Source organism: Leptinotarsa decemlineata, unplaced genomic scaffold (assembly GCF_025532065.1).
Source record: "Leptinotarsa decemlineata unplaced genomic scaffold, Ldec_3_MD MMD2_tig00026354_RagTag_RagTag, whole genome shotgun sequence".
In the NCBI taxonomy this organism is placed as follows: domain Eukaryota; kingdom Metazoa; phylum Arthropoda; class Insecta; order Coleoptera; family Chrysomelidae; genus Leptinotarsa; species Leptinotarsa decemlineata.
The window spans coordinates 10615843-10641172 of NW_027412702.1; the positions used below are offsets into that span (position 1 = coordinate 10615843).

At 34.6% G+C, this 25330-nt stretch overlaps 3 protein-coding genes across 3 annotated transcripts in view; all 3 read left to right on the forward strand.

The window, feature by feature from the left end:
- Positions 1–12519, forward strand: LOC141486385 (uncharacterized). The gene is made up of 6 exons (XM_074184253.1): positions 1–337; positions 7716–8039; positions 8132–8455; positions 8521–8856; positions 9993–10321; positions 12378–12519. Exons 1-5 carry the CDS (start codon positions 1–3, stop codon positions 10307–10309), a joined length of 1638 nt encoding a protein of 545 aa, XP_074040354.1. The 3' UTR covers positions 10310–10321; positions 12378–12519.
- Positions 12384–24836, forward strand: LOC111512404 (uncharacterized). Its single transcript, XM_074184206.1, has 7 exons — positions 12384–12710; positions 14381–14695; positions 16583–16915; positions 18309–18638; positions 21397–21576; positions 24580–24730; positions 24806–24836. The coding sequence occupies exons 1-6, from the start codon at positions 12467–12469 to the stop codon at positions 24618–24620; spliced, it is 1443 nt and encodes a 480-aa protein (XP_074040307.1). The 5' UTR covers positions 12384–12466; the 3' UTR covers positions 24621–24730; positions 24806–24836.
- Positions 24738–25330, forward strand: part of LOC141479884 (uncharacterized) — a 44884-nt gene continuing 44291 nt past the window's right edge. The window contains exons 1-2 of the mRNA XM_074184254.1: positions 24738–24741; positions 24806–24976. Of these exons, the coding sequence (XP_074040355.1) occupies positions 24738–24741; positions 24806–24976 (175 nt within the window). The remainder of the gene's footprint in view (positions 24742–24805; positions 24977–25330) is intronic.

Here is a 25330-nt window from a genome sequence, read left to right on the forward strand (position 1 = left end):
ATGACTTATTCCATAGGATACGAAAAAAACTTTGATGTAGTGCATCAATCAAATAAATGGCAACTCAAAATCAAGAACCCCTTGAACGAATCCACCCTAGAAGAAAAGTCTCCTATTGTTACGAATTTGGAAGCTACTGAGGAAGGAAATAACCTGACAGGATCATCAGTGTTCCTGCTAGAATTGCCGAAAGAGAAAACCGAAGACAAACCGGAGTTTTCAGAGCCATTTTATATCGTCGAGTATCCGAAAACGGAAAGTGGAATAATTGAATTCGAGAAACCACTGATTTTCAGAAACGTTGACGACAAAGTTGATGTGAAAATTGAACTCAACAGTAAGTAAACAACAATCTCAAAATTGATACTAAATTATCAACAGAGTTTCAATAATAACATGCAGCCATTGAACTGCACCCATACGTTGTGGAATATCGAAAATCTCACCGTGTCAGGTTCGTCATTGAGAGGCATACATAACAAATTACGAGCTTTTCCTAGGTATTTTATTGAAGAAGATATGCCAGGAAATTGTAAATGTCTTAGGATTTTTATACTTTTTTCCGTTCTTTCCGTACAGTTTCTCGACTTCTCTCTCATTTTATCTTGTTCATCTAGTTTTTTTCCTTTTCATTTCTCACTCCAATTATTTTCTTTTCGTGAATATCTGTGTTATCTTTCATACGTTGCACAATTTCATGCAATTAGGTACCTAAAAATTAATACTCATGATTCAATATCACTCTTTCATTATCTCAGCTATCTCACTGATTCACTTTCATTCCTATTTTTATTTTTCATCCTTCACTAGTTTCACGTTGATTCACCCGTATTCCGTTAAACATCTTCATTAAAATTCATGAATGATTGCTGGGAAAGGCGATAAGCGTTCAGAAATGGTTTTGTGATTTTGCCCCCTCCACAAGTTACTTTGTCTTTGGGTCACTTGAAGATATTCCTCTTTTGCTTAATTGTACCGTAACTAATTGGAGAATATCATTATCATTATAAGAAGTCAAGTTTTTCTACGAGAACGACTGAAGATCTGTCACTTGGAATTGGCTGGATTTGATAGAACAATCGTTTCCATCTTCTTCCGGAGTTGGTACGACAATGTCCTGCTATTTTTCGATTCAATAATATCTTTCAAAATCATTTTCTCGCATACTGGGTGATTCAGCCGAGCGTGGTCAACCAAAGTTATATTTTTTTTAAATAAAACACCCAGTTTACGAAAACATCATTCAATTCCATATTGTTTTAGCTCTCCAAGGAATTTTTGTTTTAACATTTCCATTGCGGCATTGCCAAGTTATTCCAGAAAAACCTATTTTGCAGACAATAATTTTTTAAATTCATCACCCGCATGTCTACAGCGATTAGGTATTTTTTTTAGGAATAGTTAGTCAACATCACTATGATGTTTCCGGAATTTTCAACTTTTGGAAACAATGTATAGGGTGCTCGGTAAAACCGGTCAAGTTTCTTTCATTTTCAAACAGACATAATTCAACTTTTTCAAAGGGACACCCTGTATTTTTTCATTTGTATGAAACGTTTCAACATTTCCTACATTTTTCATCACAGGTATACGATACGCGAAACTGAAATTTTAGAAATTATACCAAGTTTTAGTAATTGTTGTAACCACAAAAAATATTTTTCATACCATCTAGTGATAGTTATCAGCGGTTTCAACGGTAAGAAATGCGTAAAAAACCTAAAGAATATTTATACTGTTTTTTTTTCTTTGAAAACCCAGTTATCCATGACTGACATCGAAAAATGAATCTCTGAATTTGTCAATAACGCCATGTGTTTTCTTTCGCGAATTATGTATTGGAAATCGAAAACTTAGTTGAAAAAAAATCGATTTCACATAAAGAGTCGAGAAAGCGTTTATTCTCTTCGAGAGCAGTACAAATATATAATTCGAAGATTTGAAATATAATAAGTTCGGAAAGTCTCGGGCTCCTGTAGATACGTTTTTTGATATCTGGTACCACGTAACTCGCGTGTAGATTGAATAATTTCCATTATGTATTGGAAGATATGGTGCAAATGGTCTATGCTTGGGGGAAAGTGACGGAAACTAACTCCTTGCATCTAAAATGTACAAAGAGAAGTTCCCCGAAAGAAGACAACCAGATGGAAGGGCATTTCAGGCTCTATAAACAAGATTTGATAAAACTGATAATATCAGTCACGAGAACTTCGAACGCGTCTGCCCTGTAATAAATGAAGACAATACATTCCAAATTGCTCTTCACCTTGTTGAAAATCACCATGTGATAACCCCAGATCTGAGTAGGGAATTACTATTTTCTCAAACCAGCGTGTCTCGAATGATACGAGCAAGCAAATTTCATCCTTACCACAGGAAGAGATTTCGAAAAATGTGTTCAGTTTTGCCGATGGGGCTTAGAAAATATCAATCAGAATTATTTTTTTTTCGATTTCGTGTTATTTTCTGATGAAGCGACTTTTCATAAAAATGGAACCATGAATCGGCATATCATGCATTATTATTCAACGGAAAACCCCTATTTTGTTCGTTGCCCGAACCATCAACAACGTTGGTCATTGAATGTTTGAGGTGGAATCTCGGAAAGAAAGTTATCGGTCCGTATTTTTTGGATGGGCATCTCACTGGAAGATATTATGTAAAATTTCTTCTGCATGAGTTTTCGAATGTATTGGGCGGGGTTCCATATGGAACAAGACTTAGAATGTGGCTACAACAAGACGGTGCACCACCACATTTCAAAACTGAGATACGGGAATACCTCAACGATCATTTCAACCAAAAGGGGTGGGCCTGTGGCATGGCCACCAAATCACCTGACCTGACCGAAATGGATTTTTTTATGGAGGTATATCAAATGTCTACCAAACTCCTCCAACATCTAGAGAAGACATGAAATGAAGAATCACTGGAGTTTTCAGGGAAATGCCAGAGGATATGCTGGAACGTGTAGATAATTCGTTTAAAAAATGACTGACATTATATGTTGCAGAAAATGGTCGCCATTTTGAATATCTTCTGGACTCCTCTATTCAATAAAAAATTTAGGCGTTATTGTTCACATTGAAAAAATTTTGAGAAAGTGAACGTAAATAAATGAATTTTTTGTGGTTACAACAATCAATAAAACTGGATATAATTTGTAAAATATATGTATTTCGTATAATATACCTCCGATAAAGAATGTAGCGAAAAGTTGAAACATTTCATACAAATAAAAATATACAAGATGTTCCTTTGAAAAAGTTGAATTATATCCGTTTAAAACTGAATGAAACTTGACCGTTTTACCAAGCACCTTATATATTGTTTCCAAAAGTTGAGATTCCCGAAACTACCATAGTGATATTGACTAACTATTTCTAAAATAAATCCACCTAATTGCTGTAGACATGCGGGTGGTTAATTAAAAGAGTATTGTCTGCAAAATAGTTTTTTCTGGAATAACTTGGCAATGCCGCAATAGAAATTCGAAAACAAAAATTCCTTAGAGAGCTAAAAAAATACGGAATCGAATGACGTATTGATACACTGGGTGTTTCATTAAAAAAAATATAACTTTGGTTGGGCACGCTGAATCACCCAGTTTGCAGAAAATAATTTTGAAATATAGTGTTTAACGACTCGACTGCGAAAAAAAATTGAGCAAATCGAAATATTGTTTTTCCTGACAGCAGTGGACCGAGGGAGTCTTGTTGACTCGCCCTGTGATTACCTGGTGTTTTTCCAAATCGCAAAATCTCCTGCTGACTCGTGACAGGACCATTCTAGTATTGAAATGGCATCCTGCTGAACTACAGCAGAATGCCAATCCACGTGTTTCGTTCCATCACAGTACTTGAAAATATTAATTTATTCAATCGTTAGTTTTTGCCTCTTTCCCTGGTTGAATCGTCGGATTCAATAAAATGTTATGGTTTCTTTTGGAAAATTGGAATCTTCAAAAGCATTATCTTCTTCGAATCTAGTATTCTATAGTATCTCTATTCTCTATCCGCCAGTTCAGTTATTAGCAAATTGTTTCATGGTAATATTACTTTTCCTTCAAATCATCTGAAAGTAAATAGTTCAACAAAAACCCTTTTGACTTAAAAAAAACTATTTTCAGCACAGGAGTAATGAAGAGAAAGTATTTTATATGTTTGGCATTGAAATTATAGTATCTATAATCAGTACACGAAGGTTTTCAGCGGATATCATGAAAATCAAATAATTTTTGTATGAGAAGAAAATCGAAAACTAAGAAATCTATTCTTACTATTTCTCTCGAATAATTTCAGATCACATAATACAAAAGTTGTGAATCCTTATACCTACTTTCACACTGTTTTCAATAAGAATCTCATGTCAGAGAAAATCGGGAAAAACAATTTGTGTATCCTTAAAAGTCACCCTTTTTCATCAACTATACTTTGCATCCACTTGAAGTTTTTTTATTTCTGAGCAAAATATTCACTACTCTTTCTCGCAATTTCCATGTCGTCATCAATTTTTCTTCATTCTTGCCTTACACAAATTCTTTCAAACCATGGTACTGTAAGCCTTCCGATTGAACAAATGCATCAAATATAATTTTTCAAATTTCAACCAATCATAGAATCCACCGAAACAAAACACTTATATTTCAGAATACACTGATAATTTCATCGTTGAAAAGGTTAATGAAAAATGGCAAGTTAAAATTAAAAAATCTCTCGACGAAACCACTCTAAAGGAAAAGGAACTCGTTATTACCATGACAGCATCAGCGGTAGGATTTAAAAATACCGGAGTTTCGGTTTTGGTTATGAAACTGCCAGAAGATGACACGAAAAAGGAAGGACCAGCATTTTCAGAAAATTACTACACGGCGGATTACCCAAAGAATGGAACGGTTTGATCGAATTCAAACCTAACATAAATTTTACTAATGTTAAAGATTTTACAAAAGTTACTATAGTAGTAAGTGGTGAGTATGGAAAAATTCTATAATACTTTCATTACCACACGTCAAAAACCAATCAACACACACATACCTACCTTCATACAAAAACCAGGAGAGGATGTTCTAAAATATTATATCGATTAAAGAATATTATAAAATTATATTGTTATCACGCAGAATGGAATACTCTCCACTTATTTTGATTTAACATACATCTTTTTCTAATACGAAACTCATATGCCACACTATCGCCCAACTGGTTTCTCGTTTTAAACTTTCTATTTATAAAATCCCAACAGTATGTTATCCCCCTAACAGAAAAAATTATAGAAATGTATTACATGGCAGTAAATTCATCTGTATCTATAGAGTAGGGAGGGTGAATGTAGGCCCACAGCACTCAGGCCACATGTGACCCATTGTACATCCTTCTGAAGAGTTGTCCTCTTAGGTCATCGTCCATTCTGTACTTTCCAGGAAGGTGGATCGACAGGTGCAGGCCAAGACTTACCGAACACACACTCTCTTATTGATGATAACTCCGGACACTCGCGTAGGACATGCCTGAGAGTTTCATCTTCCTGTTCACACTTCTTGCATAGAGGTGTGTCCACTAGCCCCATGTTATGTAGGTGTTTCCTCAGTTGACAGTGGCCAGTCACAAATCCTACTGTTAAGCGTAGATTTTTCCTGGTCATCGCCAGATATTTCTTAGGCTTCAGCTTCCCAGGTCGCCCAGGGTTATCCTGGCTAGATTGCATCATTTGATTTCATCCCATCTCTTTAGGGATTGAGCATGGGTGTAACCTTTGGCGAGTTCCGCAATGGTCGAAGTCATTAGGCCGTAGGTGTCACTGGGTTCTAAAATTCTCAGTCCAGCCGCTTCCTTGGCTAAAAAGTCGGCAATGCGATTACCTTCACTCCTGCCCTGCCCTTCAATCACCTTAGGATAATGATATCATCTACCGAGGCTTTGGCTAAATCGTGGTGGCACTTAGTACTAGCCCTGAGGTAACACGTTTTCTGTTCAAGTCTAATACAGCATGTCTTTCTGGGCTTCCTGGTTATTTTTTTTGTGGCGATTGAGATACCAGCCAGTTATGTTTGAACCACGCTGGTATTTTTTACATTCCCCACTTGATCCTTAGGCTTAGTGATTTGGAGTACACTCCACATCCTGAGCCTTATTTGGTTTTTGAGCCGTCTGCATATATGCGTATTGCATTTGTAGAATCTGACTCTGTGTTCTGTTTTATTTGTATTTTGTAGGGTTTATTGAACACAAACGTGGGTTCAATTGCATCACTGGTTGCCTGCAGCAGAGGTTGCGCAGTGAGCGCTTCTCTCCATAGGCTCAGCCTCAATTGATCCATTCCTACTTCGAAGTTTACACCAGCCGTGCGCAATCGTACCATGGCCATTAACGCAACCTCCTTAACGTATATGTCCAGAGGGGTCAGAGCAGTAATTAATTACATTGCCGCAGTTGGTGTTGTTCTCATGGCTCCTGTGATGTTTAAACAAGCCAATCGCTGTATTTGATATACTTTTTGGATGGCCGTTGCTTGTAGAACTTTCGGTCCCTTGAAAACTAATTACAAATTACAAATTGAAGAATTACTGTACTAACTACCAGAATACTTGCTTTTTCAACATATGCATGAAGAAAGGAATATATAATTAACGTATTCCAAAAACACTTTATTGTGAGATTTTCACTAAATTGTTTTACAAAAACGCAACACGTGTTTCGCCATACAATGGCTTCATCTGGCGTGTCTTTCAACTGTTGAAAGAAAGAGTTGAAAGACACGCCAGATGAAGCCATTGTATGGCGAAACACGTGTTGCGTTTTTGGAATACGTTAGTTATGGATTTTCATCAAGTATCGGCCGATTCCATCATATATATATATATATATAATATATATATATATATATATATATATATATATATATATATATATATATATATAATTAAGTCGAAATAATTAAGTCGAAGGATTATTAGACATATGTATAAATGTGTAGAAAAAAGAAAGTAGCCATATCAATTTCGAAATAACCCATACTAGGTCACAAAAAAATTTGTAAATGTCCTTTGTAAAAAGTTCTTTTACTTCTGAAAATCGGCCTTGAGTAATACCAGAATAGTGAAAAAAACTGATTCTCAAACATTACACTTCTCCTAGTCAATAAAAAAAAAACCTTTACCTGAACTTGAAACAAAAATCAGTAAAGTTAAACATTTAGTCAAAAACATCCATTTCCCTAGGAAATTCTTGCCTTCTTCACCTGGTTACTCCTGCCGCATGAAAAAATGCCGCAAGCAAATTTCTTGATCTCAATATGGATGAGGAGTCAGGACCTGAATTTATTTCACCTAAACGTTCTTGAAATTCGTCTCCCGGACGTGACAACGGTCTCTCCCAAATTATTCAAATTTTAATAAACGCTATGTATACATCTTACCAACTAGAAAATAGTTAGAATCTAAACAGTTCGGCATTTCTCACCTCCAAAATGATGGAGAATACTATGACTATTACCCAAAAATCAACTTCATCTCTTCTAGATTATATCGCAGAAGTGTGACTTAACTCTTTCTGGAAACATGAATCTAAATCAAAACACACTCAACCAAGCATTTTTCTATCCACTCTTATAGTCTATCTTGTATAGGTACATCAAAACACAAAAACTGTAACACACAAGTATCCGTATTTAAAAGAGACTCATACTGTAATATCCCAAATTGAATTCCATAGATTACACAGAAAATTTCGATGTTATTCCTGATTCGGGTAAGTGGCATCTCAAAATCAAAAAACCCTTGGATGATTCAATTCTCAAAGACAAATTGCCGCTTATCGCATCATTGGTTGCCACGGAGCAAGGAAACGACGTGAAAGGATCGACGGTGTTAGTGTTGGAATTACCGAAGTCAGATGGTGATGAGGATGCTCCTGAATTTACGGAAAATTTCTATATTGTTACTTATCCCAAAAATGGAAAAGGAGTGATCGAATTCGGAAATCCTTTGAAGTTCAATAACCTGGATGAAAAATATGATATAAAAATCGAATTGAGCGGTAAGTAAAAAAATGACACAAAATGATCTACCAAACTTTTCCAAATTATTGAAGCAAGAAACATTTCCTGACGAATTTTCGAACATTTCCAGCTTACTCGGAAAACTTCCGCTTCGAAAAGTCTTCCGGTAATTGGCAGATTCAAATCCAAAAACCTCTCAACGAATCCGTACTCAAAGCCAACAATGAACTTGTGCTGACTATGATAGCATCTGGAGCTAACTTCACTAAAACTGGAATTTCGATTCTGGTTCTGGAACTGCCAAAGGATGAGGTTGATTCGAAAGCTCCCGAATTTTCAGACGTCACCTATACAGCTGACTATCCAATCACAGGAACTGGGATAATAGATTTCAACCAGGATGTTAAATTCAATAAGATCTCGGACGTCTCAGATATATCTATTGAAATCAGCGGTACGTTAAAATCGAACACTAAATCACTAATTGAGGTCAAATGACTGTAACTTCTTTTTTTACAGACTACAATGGTATTACAAACTTCGGCATTGAATATAATGTTTCCCTTAAGAAATGGCAAATTCAGATCTTGATTCCTCTGAGTAAAACTGTCCTTGATGCTATGTCGTTCATTGATCTTACACTAGCGGCGAAAAAGAAGGATATCGATGGCTCAGGAAAAGCAACGCTAATTATCAATCTACCACCCAGAACGCCTACAGAGGAACCTAAATTTTCAAAAGGTGTATATAGCGCCACCTATCAATATATCTCAGGAATACCCAGTGTAACTCTCATCGACGAAATATCGATAACTAACAAACTTGATCTCAATCAGATATCTATTGTCGCAGATGGTAAGATGTCAAAGTTCGTTATAGTAGATGTTGCAGTTTTGGAATTATACTTCTTCCCTTATAAGTAAAAGCACATCAGCGAGTATTATAATAAATTTTCTTTTAAAGTGAATAGAATTGCTTTCTTGGCTTGAATTTTTCTTTTTTTTTGCTTTTGAATAAGGCCGATTTCTATTTAACCCACATTTTTTAAAAATATTAAAGATAATCTTGAATTTCATGTTGATCAAGTTGCTGCGGAACGAACTTTTGTTATTCAACGGTCAGGATGGTTTCAAAAAATTTGGAGCATAGAACTGCTAGCCACTGTTATACCAGTGCATCAAATGTAATGAGTCATAAAAATTGTTCTTAAGAAATTATTTAACTTTGATATCAAAGAAAAAGTTTTGGTGAGTTTTCAAAATCATCCAGGCAACAATTTGTGAAAATTCTAAGGTGATAACATCTCTACATATAGCTGCCAAACTGAGTCATAGCCGGTGAGAAGTCCCTCCTTCAAGATGTGCAGTAGATGTGTAGAAATCTGTTATCAGTCTGTTATATTATTAGAGCCGTAAACATCAAAATTCATCAGTATTCAGTTAGTGATGGAGTTTAAAAGTAAATTTTACTTCAGTAAAAACGTTCATGTCATTCATAATGTCAATGTGGATTTAGTCTAAATTACATTACCTAACAAATGCTTTGTTTTAATATAAAACTCATCCAGCAGCAACCAAAAACTAAATCTGTAGAGTAATTCTAAAACTCATTGAAAAAAAACATTATTTGGAGAAATGAACACTTACTATCAAGGACTAATCATTTCAGACTATATCACTGTTGTAGTTGCTGTATTTTGAGTTTCACTATGTTTTTTATTTCTTTAAACCCTAAATATATGTAGACATGAATAATTTTATTTTTTTTAAACTATCCGTGGGAACGTACCTGAGAACAATGTCATGTCAGATCTACTGGCCACTATTAAGAACATTTCGAATGATTTTAAAAAACAATTTTTTTCTGCTTCATATTGATATCCAAAATTGAGTCACACTGAAGTTACCAAAACTGACACATCGTACATCATCTTAAAAAAACTAATTACCATATAAATCAATTCCAATATAATAAACATCATGTATTTTCAGAATATTCCTCCAATTTTGATTTGATAAGTAGATATAACACATGGTTTGTGAACGTAAAATCCCCTCTTGACGAAGCAATTTTGAAAACAAGAACCAATCTTGCGGTCTCCATCAAAGCTACTGACCAATCAAACGGTTTAAGTGACTTTTCCGTAATAGAAATGAAACTACCCCCTGTGAACTCTGAAGATGCTCCGAAATTTTCTAAAACGTTCTACACGGCCGAATACACTCTCCCAGATGGAAAAGGACTTGTGACTTTGGATGAACCATTGGAGATAATAAATAGAGAAACTGCCGACAATATAAAATTGTAACTGACAGTGACAGTAAGTTTAAAATGCATCATTATTTTCTCCATTTCCAATTGGAAGACGATTTCTGGGAATCTATTCATTTTTAAAACTCTCACAAGGAAACTCAAGTTGCGAGTCTTTCAAAATTATATATTTTTCGTCGATAGCATGTATGAAGATAAAAGTTGGCTTTCTTCAGGTTCGTTCATTTTCATTAAGGTACCCTTTTTAACCTAAATACTCGTATATAACCCTAAGCAACAAAACTTAAACGTCAAACTGCATGAGAAGATCGAATGGAAATTGATTTACAGCCTCATATAAAAAATGTTTCTATAAGAATTTTCAATGTAGGCTAGTTGGGTTTTGCACTTTATTGCTCGGTGTAATATTATGCTTATGAGGTTTCTGAGTTTTCTGGATACGAAGAAATGTGGTTTGAAGGCTTTTACGTGTGGTGCTGAACAGATTATTTGCCGATTTCAGGTTTATTAACGGAGTTCTGCAGAATTTCAGGACTGACGTTTCCTCAGCAACTGCGGTTCACATTATCAAATACGATGCGACAATGTACGAAGTGATGTTTGATGCCGATATTATTTGCGAGCGATAAATTTACTTTCACACAGATGTAATCAGTAATGTAATGTTTCGCTGTACTGGAGGGTGCCAGACTATTGGACGTATCGGTCTATTGAAGTGCCGTATTAGTGAGATCTACTGTATATACACACATACATAAATACAGAAGTTAATTATTAGACATAGCACTCGAAAAAGGGACGAACCATTGGCACGTATTTCGGGCTTCTGGCCTATCATCAGTAATAGTGCAACCAAGTGCAAGGTCCGATAATTAACTCCTGTATTTACATCAAGACACTCAATAACCTTCATAGTTCTATAACTTCCTGTCATGCAGGTATCTATAGCTGCATCCGTGGTAATTTTCTTGTATACGCAAGCTCTATTAACTGAAACCACCAATGTGCGGCTTACGTCTGCTGATGGGTCCGTGTATTTGTATTTCTTTCGGTAATCAAGTGTTGCCCATACTTGCACTTGGCTGTAATATACTGATAATAATGGGCCAAAGGCCCGTAACACGTGTCTATGGTTTGCCACTTCCTTGAGTTGACGTTTCAGTTGAAGCCATTATCAAGAAGCCATCACTACACTGAGGTCTCAAGCTGCTCACTATTCAGGTAGTGACACGCTGCAAGGATTTTCTGACTTAACCGATGGACCGACAGTTGGCCCTTGGGATTAGGCAGATTGAGACCCTTGCGGAGACCAACGTCGAGACCTGCGGAGTAGGCAGATTTAGACCTCAGTGTAGTGATAACTTCTCGAACCGAAACGTCGAACTGCTAAAAACACAACACGCGGTTCAACCGGACTTTAAATTATTACTTCGATAAGTTTATGGTTCCCGAAATAGCAGCTTCATTTCAGAACTGTCAAGATAATCGAACTCGTCCTAAAGAGTATCGATATCTTTTTCTCATGCACCCTCATCAATAGTTTGAATTCATTATTATGACTGATAATAGTAAGAAGGGTAAAGTATGAAGTTAAATTGTTTCACGCGTTGCAAGTTAAGTTGAAATAAGCTGGCGGTTTCTCAATACTCGTGGCTTAATTGTATCCCTTCATTCGATTATGTTTCTGATCAGGTAATCGATACTTCTAGGCTTGAAATTTAGAGAACATCGTCCGACTTCTCATGGAAGCATGTAACAAAAGCCGCACTAAAACTGGAAGTTTAAAATGGTGGAACAGTGTTAAATCCTTCCCGCTGCATATTGTTCAAAAAAATTTTATGCTCAATCTTACTCCCTCAAAGATTTCAAAAGAAAAGAAATGAGTTAAAGTTTTCTTTCAAATCGTGAGGTGTAGTTTTTGAAATTACTATGGATCTTCATCAAGTAACGGCCGAATCAATCAGAAAATTAAAGTTTTCGCCCAAGACCACTTTTATTATGTAGAATAATCCCTCACTGAGTTACCATTTCAAATTGAAAACGGTAAGAACTGAAATCGTCTTCCAGATAGACAAACAACTTCAAGACAATAATCATCTACTCAGTTATAGATTATAACAACTATTTCAACGTATTATACGACAACGCTACCAAAAAATGGAACATTAACGTCATTAAAAACCTGGACGGCTCAATGTTGAAATCGAACGTAGTAATTGATATGGACCTCACGGCGGCAGACATTTCGTCAAATAGTAGTAGTATAGGTAGAGCAGGCTTGGTGCTGAAGTTGCCTCCTGTGAACAGCAAAGAAGCTCCAAATTTTTCTAAACTGGTTTATCAAGCCGAGTACAATTCGAAAACTACAGTGCTCAACACCGATATAAAAATAACCAATAAAAAAGATAGTGATAATGTCATCGTAACTATTGACCAAGGTAAGTAGTTGTTCATGTAGGTAAACTAACAGAAACTTGTTTCTGAACAGACATTATTCATCATTAATCAGTTGAAGAGCAGAAAACGGTTATTTATTTTGAATTGTCGCTTGTTCAACTAGATATTATAAAAGAGCTTGTTTAGTATATCCCAGTGAGCTCATCCAAGTATCCATTTGTTCGCCTATTTGCATTGAAAGTGTTAGAGATGCAGAAAGCAATTTTTAGTGGTAGTCGTTATGCTTACTTATTTGAAAAAATATAAAATGTGTCTCTTTTCCTCCTTCACAGCTTATCTTGCTTATTCATATGCATTTCATAATGTAATTAAACCTCTTGGACAAACGCGTCAAATTTTACTATTATAAAATTTAGTATATGAAAATTCATCCAAGAGTTTGCAGAAAAGTCAAGAAAAAAGTCGAAAACAGCTGAACTAGGTTTTTATATTCCTAGAACTCACAACTTTTTCAGGAAAAGTTGATAAAATTAAATTCAATAGAAATCAGCGGATATCATTTGGTTTAGGTTACTCTCAAATTATTCCAATATCAAATTATACATTTTATAGGTCTCTCAAATCAGGATTTTTCACTGAAGGTGGCAAAATTTCTCCATTCCCAGGTAATAAGAAATGTTTCCACAAAATTTCAACAAATGTATGTTCTTGCATTTCATCAAGATATTTAAAGAACACATATTTCTCACGGAACTATTCAATAGTATATTGTTTTAATTCAGAGGAAGATTAATCTTCCTCTCGAAGATGATCACTTGGTGATCGAAACACGTGTCGAGGTGTTAAAAATAACAATTTAGTGTTGGAAAAAACTCCAGTAATATTCATTACTACACCAAAGGTTCCAAACAATGCATCATAATCGGTGTTATTATCGAAAATATTCGAAAATATTCAATACACAATGTATTTAAGATACTTAATTGGATAAGGATTATTGCTGTATTGCTTCAAATTGTTTCGAAAAAAAGTAAAGATGAAAACTGGTTATTGTGGTTGATCTCTAAGAGATAGACCTTTTTGTAGACCTGTTTAGGGTGTACAATACTGTAGTGTAGTACATTATTTAATATCTATCTTGGGTTCAGTTTGCGTTTGCAATGTAAGCGCAAAAAAAAATGTGTTTATTTACATCATATCAGAAACCTCCGAAATTATCAGTGTTTTTCTACTATATTATGCATGTTATATATACAATAACCTTCCTCTTGAATCACTCTATCTATTAAAATAACCTGAATCAAAGATGTAGGCATACATAGGGATAGACAGTGGGAAGTCTAATATGAAATTTATTACAAAGAAAACATACATCATTACAGAACTAGACGTTTTCTTTCACATTCGAATATTGAAAAAAATCACGTTATTTTCAATTTATTTCTTCGAATATCGCATATTTCTTGGAAAATGAATAATTACTACCACTATTTTTATGTTTGCATGAAAAATCCTTTTTTGCCCTCGATTTCTTCATACTGTATCAAGTATTAATATTTTTGAATATATATTTTCGAGAATGAATCCTACTGGATATTATATAAATTCTTGTTCTTCTAGTAACCTGGTGCAAAATAAATAACTGTTCTTTCTGTTTTTTACAACCTCTGATCTCAACAGCCATCACTAGTCAAAACCGTATTTTTTTTAGATTTCCAGAGATATTTCTCAATTTCATTAAACAAGAAAACCTCAATGTGGGAAGTAACAGTCATAGCTTTACCAGACTCAGTGACAAGAGACAAGCAGAATCTAGTAATTACGCTTACTGCGACACAAACTGGCAACACTGCTGTAGGAAAATCGACACTGTTGGTAACGTTACCCGAAAAGAATCCTCCACAGTTTTCTCAAGCCTTTTACGAAGGAAGTTATAAGATTGATGATGGCACTGCAAAGCTAACCATGGAAGATTTTGTAATTACCAACAGAGAACATTCTGAAAATTTGCTGCTAGGGATAGGAGGTGAGTAAAAACCAAAACAGGCAGGTGTAATGAACAGTTGCATTTTCGAAAATCTGAAAACTAGGGAAAAAAATTTCACCAGTTCTAAGATGCAGGATAACCTTTAGTGCAATGTATATAATACATATTTCTAGGGAGTTCTGTAGAAGAAATCAAGCATCATATTAATAAGTTTTTTTCGTTAGTTCTTGAATAACTGACCTAGTATCACAAAAACAAAAAACAACTTTTTCACTAATCACAAAACTTTCAACTACACCAAAATGCACTAGACTTTGACCACTCGCCCATTTTGTATTTCGCGATCTGACAACTTCAAATTCTTTTTTCAAAAGGACGAGAAGAATGTTTCGAATAACTGTGGATCCATATTGTCTCCAACCATATTTCAATTATACATCAACGAATCACTGGACAAGATCAGAAATCTAAATTTGCTGTTACTTAACTTGTTTCTTCTTTCCATTTGCATGACAGAACATTAACTGCTGATGCGCATTTTCAGTGGAAAGAGATTGTATATCTTGAGTGACAGTCACCAAGTGAAATTGACACAGAAAACAATGTCAAGGGACGCAATTCTGTATCAAAATTATAACGATAATTATAACAATAGTAGTAATAATGATAAAAATGAGTTTACAGTGTCTACATCACAGAATGATACTGGGTGGAGCCTGTTAAGTCATCAGGAGTTCGGATCGTCTTCTTTGCATGGTTCGCAACACTGAACGAAATGATCCCAACTTTGTCAGCAAAACGCACTCAGAAAAGTCGCAGAGATCACTTCACTCATGCGATAACAAAAGCATAGGCTTGAGGTCTTTTTCAAAAGCATTGAAGACCCCGGCTTATCAGAGCATCTGACGTGTTTCTTTCTTCAGATCATGTTGCTTGAAGTCGGTCTACCGGGATGGCATCTTCAACACCTTGATTTACCGTAGTACGTTAACGATATAGAGGTTTCTGACACTAGGTGCAGGGCCCACTGCGAGGTGCCTAAGACCCCAATGCACTTGCTGCTAGCATATCCAGCATGTGCTATCTCGGCCTATATCCATCGACATAACTGTCAATAGTCTATCGAAAACTATTTTCTTTGACTGGGGGGTGACACAATCTCGCTGAACGTGAATTCAACACATTTTTACCTATAGTTGTGACAGTTGTGATAGAAATTTCAAAATACACTCAGACGCAGACAGATATACAAATGGAGACACAAATACATAAAAAAACATAGACCCATATCGACAGATAGATATAGATATAGACAAAGATATGAACATAAACAAAAACATAGACATAGAATTCAGACATAGAAATGGTCATTGTTCGGATAAGTTATACCATACCGAAATTCCTTCGACCTTCATATTCATATCAGATGTAAATTTCAAGTTGAAGTACCCCAATACCATGAACCAAATTCAATGCGTCCAGCAGATTTTTTGTACACCTATGTCTATAAGCGGAAATATAGAAAAGACTATTTCCATTAGAAATGTTGCTTGAGAAGATCGTTGTGTTGTGATTTAAAAATCATTTTCATATTCTTCTGTTGACTGACAACGTACAATTTCAATTTGCTGTATTACATTTTTTCTAGAATAATCTCAATTGGGGTGCCGTCATTTTTCTTTTATTTCTAAAATATCTTCAATTTAAAAGCTGATCGAAAGTATGAATGAAATATTTGAAATGAAACAGAAACTGCAAAATATTTGTTATGTACATCAAACAAAAGGTCATCCTCTATGTAATATTGCTTTCATAGTTTCTTTTTTTGTGGGTAAAGAATTTACAACTGTTTTTGTTAAGACTTTGCAGAATAAAACACGCAATTATATCTAAACCACAAAAAAATCGTTTTTTTATCTTTTTTAGTGTTTGAGAAGAACTTGGATTATCATTATGATCATAACAAAAATGTTTGGAGTCTCAATTTACTAGCTCCATTCTCAGAAGAACAACTTGACAATAAGACAGAATTCATCCTCACTTTGACAGCAGAAGATACTGAAGAGAGAAGCTTTGGAAGAGCGACGGTTATCATATATTTACCAGCTAAAAACAATCCTAAGCCGGTACTTGAATTCTCACAGTTCTCTTACGAAGGCACTTATAATGAAACTGAAGGAAAACCAATAGTAAATTTGGAAAAAACTATCGAAATTACTTCAAAGGCAGACTTAAAAAATGTTCAAGTGACGTTACAAAGTAAGTTGCAGAAACACAAAAACAAACAGTGATATTACATTACATACAGGGGTGACGAAAACGTACTCCAAGGATGTACGTTTCACAAAAATTGAGAGAGACAATTTTTTACCCGAAAGCTATTGCAAAACCCTCAATCCTTCAAGTGAAGGTATTAGTCCATATGTTCATTAATGAAAATGGTTTCAAGTAGGTACTTTTGAAAATCATTCTATCCGTGATGAGGAGGTATGAAGCTTTAAAACATCAATAAATTCATATCACCTTCTTATTTGATTAACATGTCGAATTTGAACGGACACTATAAAAGCGTGTATCCATTCATAAGAACCCACCCGTAATGTACCTCACAATATGTTACATCACGGCTAGTAGAGACGAGGTACTGTTGCATTTTATCCGTACCACTTTGACACGCCTATCTAGGAGGCGCGTATCCATTTGCAATGAATGGCCCGTAACATAAATACGCAGACGTTACGGTACGGTTAGTGGAGACGAAGTTCTGTTGCATCTCAACCGTACCCCTTTGACATGTGTATCCATGATTTGCAATGAAAGGTCCGTAACGTAAATGCTGAAACGTTACGTTACGTCACGGCTAGTGAAGACAGAGTATTGTTGCATTTTATCTGTATCCCTTTGACACGTGTATCCATGAGGTGCGTGTCCATTTGCAATAATTGGCTCATAATTTGAACGCGAAAAATTTACGTTACGGCTAGTGAAAAAGGAGTACTGTTGCATTTTATCCATACCACTCTGACACGCGTACCTGTAAGGGGCGTATTCATGTGTAACACATGGTCCGTAACTTAATCTCGAACACGTTATGTTACGGATAATAAAGTACTGTTGCACTTCAGCTGTATCACCTCGACACGCATACTCTTAAGGAACGTAATCATCTACGAGAAAGTTACGTTACTGCTAGTGAAGAAGTACTGTTGCATTTTATCCGTACCTCTTCGACACGTGGTTCCATTATGCGCGTCTCCATTTGCAATGAATGTTCCGTAACGTAAACGCGAAAACTCTGCGTTACGGCTAGTAGAGACGAAGTACTCTTGCTTTTTTTCAACCGTACCAATTTGGCACACGTAACGGCACCGATTCGAACCATCATCTGCTGGATTTTTGCCGTATTGGATATATGTTTCAATTGTTTGTATTTCAGTAATAGCTCTTGACTGCATAGTAAGAAATAACAGTTCTGAGTGAAATGTAAAGGAAATGACACAAGTATTGCCTCTAATGAAGATATCAAACTTTCATCAAATCATTTTTATGTTATTAAAACATATTTGAAATGAACTCAAATGTATTCACTCAGGTCCGCTAGGAATTATCCACAAACTAATAAATACTATTGTAGACTTGATACCTTTTTCAGGCCCAGACAGTTTCGACAAGTATTTCACCTTGAAAGAAGAATCTATCGGACATTATCAAATTCACGTTACAACTCCTTTGCCACAATCAGTCCTAGAGGACCGAACAAGCTTGATTCTGACTTTGGAAGCTGACTTGGATGGTTACAAAACTCACGCTACTCTCGTTATTAATCTACCAGCCATTGTGATAAATCGTGATATACATTTCTCAAAGATTGTTTATAATGGGACATACAAAGTCGCTGATGGAAATACAACATTCACTGTTGAACCCATCCAAGTCACCACCTCTGCTCCTGTTGAGGAAGTTTTTGTCATGATATCATCAGGTAGGCATAGGCATATTATAAGATGATTCAACCAAAAGTACTTGTTCCACGCAAATTATAAAACATTTCTATTTACAATACGAACTTAAACAGTCCCCCTCTCTCTTAACTTTCGAACTGGACAAGATATTGAAGTCGGGTAAAATTTGTACAGAAAAGAATCATTTTCAATACTTTTTAATAAAGAATTCAATGATGTGACACCACCCGTCGCAGAGAAGGCGCTATAATCTTTTCTTTTTCAATTCAAAATGGGATTTTGTGACCTTTCGCTGCAAAGGTATTTCAATTCCCTATAGAACCACCTCACCTGTTTTGAATTTGGATTAACGGTTGCGAAGTTATTTGTGTATGAATTGAAGATAAGCAAAAATGATAATTCGTAACTTTGCAACCAAAAAAGGATTGAAACAACTCCAAAGTTAGTTATCACAGGTTACGCAAAGTTTGTAATGTGAGAGAAAGAAATTATTCACGGAATTGAAACGTATATGTGATAAAAGAAGAAATACATTTCTGTTTTCAATCCGATTCAGGATTTTTTGTGATCGACTATGTAGATAAGAATTCAGAGAGTAATGTTCATCCATTTCTCCCAAATTTATAAAAATGGTTCGCCTCAGATCTTGAAAGGAAACAAGAGAATCAATCTTCATTAACGCCAGTCCACTACAACAGCCAAGAACCAACCATCAAAAATACCTACAAAGACATAACTTTTACTCCTATAAAGATATTACATGAATTAAATGAAGACGATCCTTGCAGAAGAATACATAAAAAGTATTTGTATTTATTTTATTGAGGAATGCACTTTTTTCTCAATCGAAAATGTCAACCGCCAAAATAGGCGATATTGGTCAGACATAAACCCACATATTTTTTCAGAGGATAACACTCAGACTTCTGAACAAACAAATGTCTGAGCAGTCGTTTTCCAACAGGATAGTAGGCCTGTGAGGAATTGGTTGGATCAGACATACCCAGACATGTGGATTGGCCTGCTCGTTCACCGGATTTGACTCTTCTCTTGTTTTTGTAGCTATTTGGCAAATCGAAAGTTCATGTATCACAACCTGGACAATACGGGAACTAAGAGAAAGAATTACCGAAACTTGTACTAGCATTACTCTAGATATTCAAAGAGAACATTTTGAACATCTGCCCAAATAATTTTCTATATATTTGATATATAACAACTAAAATAAAATTAAATGCTGACGCTTCATGCCTTTGAAACATTCATCTATTGTAAAAATTGTTACTGATTATTTATCTTTCCATTGAACATTCATTTCAAAAAATCGGACAAAGGATAGCAAAGTTACGAAATTCCTATTCCAGAATTCAAACATTTACTCCGCAACCCGTTATCAAAATTCGGAAAAGTGAAGGTCATCAAATAGAGAATTGGAATACTTTTCATACGAATTTTCACAAGATTCCTCGTTCCATTTCAAAAACAAGTTGATAGTGACATGTAATAATGTCACACAATTGTCTTTTTCATCAAAAAGTAATAAAAATGAATCAATTTCCCAAAAAATTTGATCCGATACCTTCCACCGTTCGAGGGTTAGGAGGAAGGGGACTATTTACGTCCGCACTGTTTACTACATTGAACTATATTGAAATTGTTTGGAAGTTATTCGAGCCGTCGTTTCAACAGATCGAAATGAATTGTATTCTTTTCATATTCTACAAAATGAAATGAAAGTTTATAACGCATCACGTATTCTAAGTAGTCGTTTGATAAATGTAAGCATTAATGATAAAATAATTTAAGTTTTGTCTGAAATTAAATACCTTGGTTTATATTGAAAAGAGAATATCTTTTACGAGAAAGTAGTTTTTGGAAAAAATCTTTTCGACTTTCTACTTCTTCATTGTCATACAAAAAAACTTGAAAAACGAAAAAATTTCCTGAAAAAAAAGTTCAGTAAATATACTGATTACATCATTGAGGAAATCTATGATTTTTTTCCGTTCCCAATTATTACTCAACCACATATTGAATACATCGCTTCTATGATACTCAAAAAAGATGTCTCTATGAAAATTTATGGTGAATCATATTCCATCAAGCTGAAAAGATTTTTTTATCAAATAAGCTTATTTGAAAACTTCAATTGATATAATCTGAATGGATTTGCATCTTTTGGCTATTTGGTTCATATGATATCATCATTATCGAGGATATTATTTTTTTATGTTTTTTTTTGTTATAGTTAAGTCATAGGTATGAAAACCTCTAGATATGTATATGTTTGTATTGTTGCAGACGGCATGTTAAGGAAATAAATGTGAACCGATTATGTCAACTTTTGATAACAACATCCTTTTCGAACGAGTTTTATTCAAAATTCCATCAAAACATATTTGATTTCTCCCTCTTCGATAAAAAATAGTATTTTTCATCATAGGTTCAATTTCATGTGAATATATTGCCAACAAAAATTTACATCAGGAAAATATTTGTTTTATATTTGTGGTTAACAATAATATTGTTTTTTAATGTAAGCAAGGTTTTTTTAAAAAAAATTGAATTGTTATGCATTATGTGTATCCATTATTATAATTGACATAATATGTACATACTCTCTTCCATAGGTTCAATGCTGTCAAATATGCGATCTCATCAACTCTTTGAAACATGATTTGATTTTCAAAAATGTAACATTCACCTTGCAGAATTCTGGATCAAACTAGTCATTCATTATTATTTTTTAATTTCCTAATTGATCATTTCAATTCACAGATCCAGCCTACAAAGAATACTTCGTCGCACAGTACATCAATAAACAGGTTGTTATAAAATCCAAAACTGAGCTGCCCGAAAAAATATTGAAGACGGTGTCTCTCATACCTTTAACTTTGGAGATCGCCATCATAGGAAAACCTGATAGAGCGAATGCTGTAGTCAATATAGAAATTTCTTGTGAGTTTTTCAATAACCAGTATCTCGAACATAAGTTGAAATAACATGTTTCAATCACCTGTATTTTTTTCTGTATGATTTGAAACATGATATGAATGTGTGATATCCTTTCCTGAATTATTTCGAGAAATACAAGTTCTTATGAGATCTTATGAGCTTGTATTTCTTGATTATGAACAATGTAGAGTAGTTTCCAAAAGTAACGGATAATTCATTGAAAATCTTATTGAAAATAATTCCTAAAAATTCACTAGCAGGTCGATTTTTAATTGGAAATTTTCAATTTTATCATTCCCTTCATATTCAACGAGGTGGCAACCTAATTTTGAAAATTGCTACTGAATGCAACATAAATAAGTTTATCAAAATCATGAATAAATGACAGAGATTTCCATCAAAATATATTCAAATAAATTGAAAAAATGATTGAATATAGGTATAACACACTGAAAAATCATCAAATCATATTGAATGTTCAAATTGCAGTCCAATAAGAGCAGACAATTAATTCCCTTATGTATGAAAAAGGCTTGTTAAAAATTTTTTATTATTTATGAAGTAACTGAGCGGATTTCTTTACGAATAATTTTTTTAAACGCTCTCCATATGTATCAGAATGAGGAACTCAAGAAGAAAAAATTTGACGATGTTTAACCTGGTGATTTTACTGGCCATTCAACAGGCATCAGCCAATGCACCGATTGGAAAATATTTCATCAAAATATCCCCGATGTAGACGTGAATAATATGGAGACATATAACCAAATTTTATTGTCGGGGGTACTCGGAAACAATATCAATTCAATACAATAGCGTTTTCATTTTGTTCTGTCGAAAATGTGTGAAACAATAATTCGAGAAGTCATAATAGCAACCTCATTAGTCTTTGGGGGATGTTGCGTATGCACTTCCATCATCTAAAATTCATTTCAAACTGCTCAGTTGCCACCAAAGTAATAAGAATAGGCGATATTTTCAATCGAGCAAGGATTTATGTTTCATTAGTGCCTCGCAAAATTCTATTGTCAAAATGTCATCTGAATATTTTGTACCAATTGTAATTATTGACGTACAAATATGTAAAGCGACCTCCAGAAGGGTTGATTGTGGATTTTTCTACATCATTAAAATGACATATAATTGTTTGTTTTTATATAAGCTGTGATTTGTCGTTCCGCAAAACTAGTTTGAGATAAATTAATAGATAGAAGACAAGAAGGAATCGATATTTGTTTTTATGTAACCCCTCTGCCAGATAGCAAAAGTTTCATCGAAAGTTGATTGTCCTTTACATGTACATATTCCTTTTCAGTGTGTGCAAGATTTTCAAGTTCATTGAGTATATATTATATAATATGTATTATTATATGCAGCATTGATCATGGATATTTCACTTTCAAATCTGTATGATTCAATTCATTATTTTAATGCATTTCATGAAAATGTTTCTTGAAAGCCATACATAGTTCAAACTATGACCCGAAATCGTTTTTACGAGTTGATAATATAATATCTTGAAGACGGCATGAATAAAAAAATAGACAATTCTAATGCTTCTTCGTTGATTCAAAATATCAAGATGAAGGCCAATGGAAAGATAATAAAAAGAAACTGGCTTATCTGGAATTCAAAATTGCCGCACATTATTTGAAAGAAGTTTCTATGTTTAGAGAAATGACAGTTCGCTACAAGAGATATTTGTCATACCACAAATAATGAAGATCTAAATAGACTGTCTGATACATCAAAAGAGCATTGAGTACAGCTATGCCGCCTGGTGGTGGATCATTAATACGTATCTGGGCTCATCCATTTTTATTTATCATCTGATTTTGAGAAACATAATTTAAATTATTACATAAAAAAATTGAGTATATTCACATTCAAACATCTAAAGTTGAGATTGCCACCCCTCGAGAAGGAATAGTTGAAGAGTTGAAAGTTACATGCCCAAATGACAATTTGAAAATAAAAATCAACCTGTCTGAGCATTTTTGGAATACTTTCGTCAATAAATGTTCAGAATTTATCTGTCATTTTGGGAATATCTGTGTGTCGCCTTATTCATTGATATACATTTTTTTTCTTGAATTGGCTTAGGTGAATTCAACATAAATTTTTCACAATAATTGTGATTAGGTGATAAGATCCAAAGCGAACCGTGTCATTCAAGCCACGAAAGTCTTCACCCCTTGCTGAAATCTAAGAATTTTTTTGTGACATATTCGAAGAATATATGAATGCTTTGTAATGGGCGAAACTTGGTAGATTTAGCTAAAAGTCTGAATATCATCTTGCACACCTGCTATTTAATTTTTACTCAACAAAGTCTGAAGCGATGGCAATGACAGATTCTGATTCAATGAAATCGCTGCAGTGCCCTCCATTGCAAAGTAATTAGCAGCTTCATTACATTCCAGGCTGGTTTGGCCAGAATCCTATTGAGGAATACCTTTCTTGGCAGTTCACTAGCAACTTCTACGATTTAGGTGTGAGTTGGTTTCGTCGAATCTGTCCACACCTAAATCAATGGCAGAGATTACCGCCTGAAACACGGTCGCACAGGTGCCTAGGCAAATTTATATATCTACCCTGAATCTTCCAGTGTATACACCTGCACGGAAAGCTCGAGGTGTTTTTGATCCACTTGTGAACCAACAGTTTTTCTGTTCATAGTATTTTCTTCTGCCAAAAGATCCAGTCTTCTCTATTCAACTTTGAGACTGTACTATATAAGGTAGTTGACTGTTGAAGGCATTAAGTAAGAGGTCATTCCCAGAGTGCTTTTACTTTGGTGTCAGCTACGCATGAGTCTGTTTTATGAAATTGGCAAGATGCACAACTCTGTAAGTTGTCCATCCATCCTTTTCAGACACGAATACACTCACCCAATATTGTTGCATTCGTCCAAATTTTGTATGGTTAGATAGAAGAACTATTCTTCTACGAATTTCATTTTCTAAGCGACTTTCTTATAATGATATTTCTTTTCTATTCTAACAGATAATAACCCTGACGATAAGAGCACTATATCAATTCAGTAAGAACTATTACAAAGGAAGATATAACAGAGGACAAAGTATAATATCCACTTATGACATTTTCATTGCCACCAATCAGATCGATGGTAACATTGAAGTATCCATTAAAAATGGTAAGACATGAGCTCTCCAAATTTTTTCACGTAATGTTCTATCCGAGCAGTTATTGACAATTCATTCTATTTCAGAATACAGTGACTACTTCACTCTATCATACTCCAATAAATATATAACCATAAAAGAAGGACCAGATGTATTGAAACCTGATATAATTTTGACCAACATACCTCTTGTGTTAGAAGCAAGAATAAAAAATACCGTACATACAGCAAATGCGTTTTTGAATTTAATAGTGGAAGGTAAGTAAAGTAAAATATGAATACACTGACCCGTTACTTGATGGAAATCAAAAACATTATCCATAATAATAAGTTAACAGATCGAATTAATTACTTCGAATGAATGAGATCGTACTTTCAAATTTACGCGAATAATTCATGAATTAATAACGTTATGAGTGTTCAATTCAACAAAGCTCACCATACTACTGCAAAACTGATGTAAAAAATCTCAATAATCTGGACTTTTCGATTGATCAGCAAATTACTCATTCTGAATTCTGTCTGTGTCTTTATTCCTGAAGAAGCTATTGTATGGCGAAACACGTGTTCCGTTTTTTGTAAAACTGTTAGTGAAAATCTCACAATGAAATT

What these genes read in the sequence shown, in the direction of transcription:
- LOC141486385 (XM_074184253.1), top strand. Translation starts at nt 1, where the DNA reads ATGACTTATTCCATAGGATACGAAAAAAACTTTGATGTAGTGCATCAA. An exon ending in TGTGAAAATTGAACTCAACA is followed by an intron (nt 338 to 7,715) that starts GTAAGTAAACAA and finishes TGAATTCCATAG; the next exon opens with ATTACACAGAAAATTTCGAT. An exon ending in TATATCTATTGAAATCAGCG is followed by an intron (nt 8,456 to 8,520) that starts GTACGTTAAAAT and finishes CTTTTTTTACAG; the next exon opens with ACTACAATGGTATTACAAAC.
- LOC111512404 (XM_074184206.1), top strand. Translation starts at nt 12,467, where the DNA reads ATGTTGAAATCGAACGTAGTAATTGATATGGACCTCACGGCGGCAGAC. An exon ending in TTTGCTGCTAGGGATAGGAG is followed by an intron (nt 14,696 to 16,582) that starts GTGAGTAAAAAC and finishes TATCTTTTTTAG; the next exon opens with TGTTTGAGAAGAACTTGGAT. An exon ending in TGTTCAAGTGACGTTACAAA is followed by an intron (nt 16,916 to 18,308) that starts GTAAGTTGCAGA and finishes TACCTTTTTCAG; the next exon opens with GCCCAGACAGTTTCGACAAG.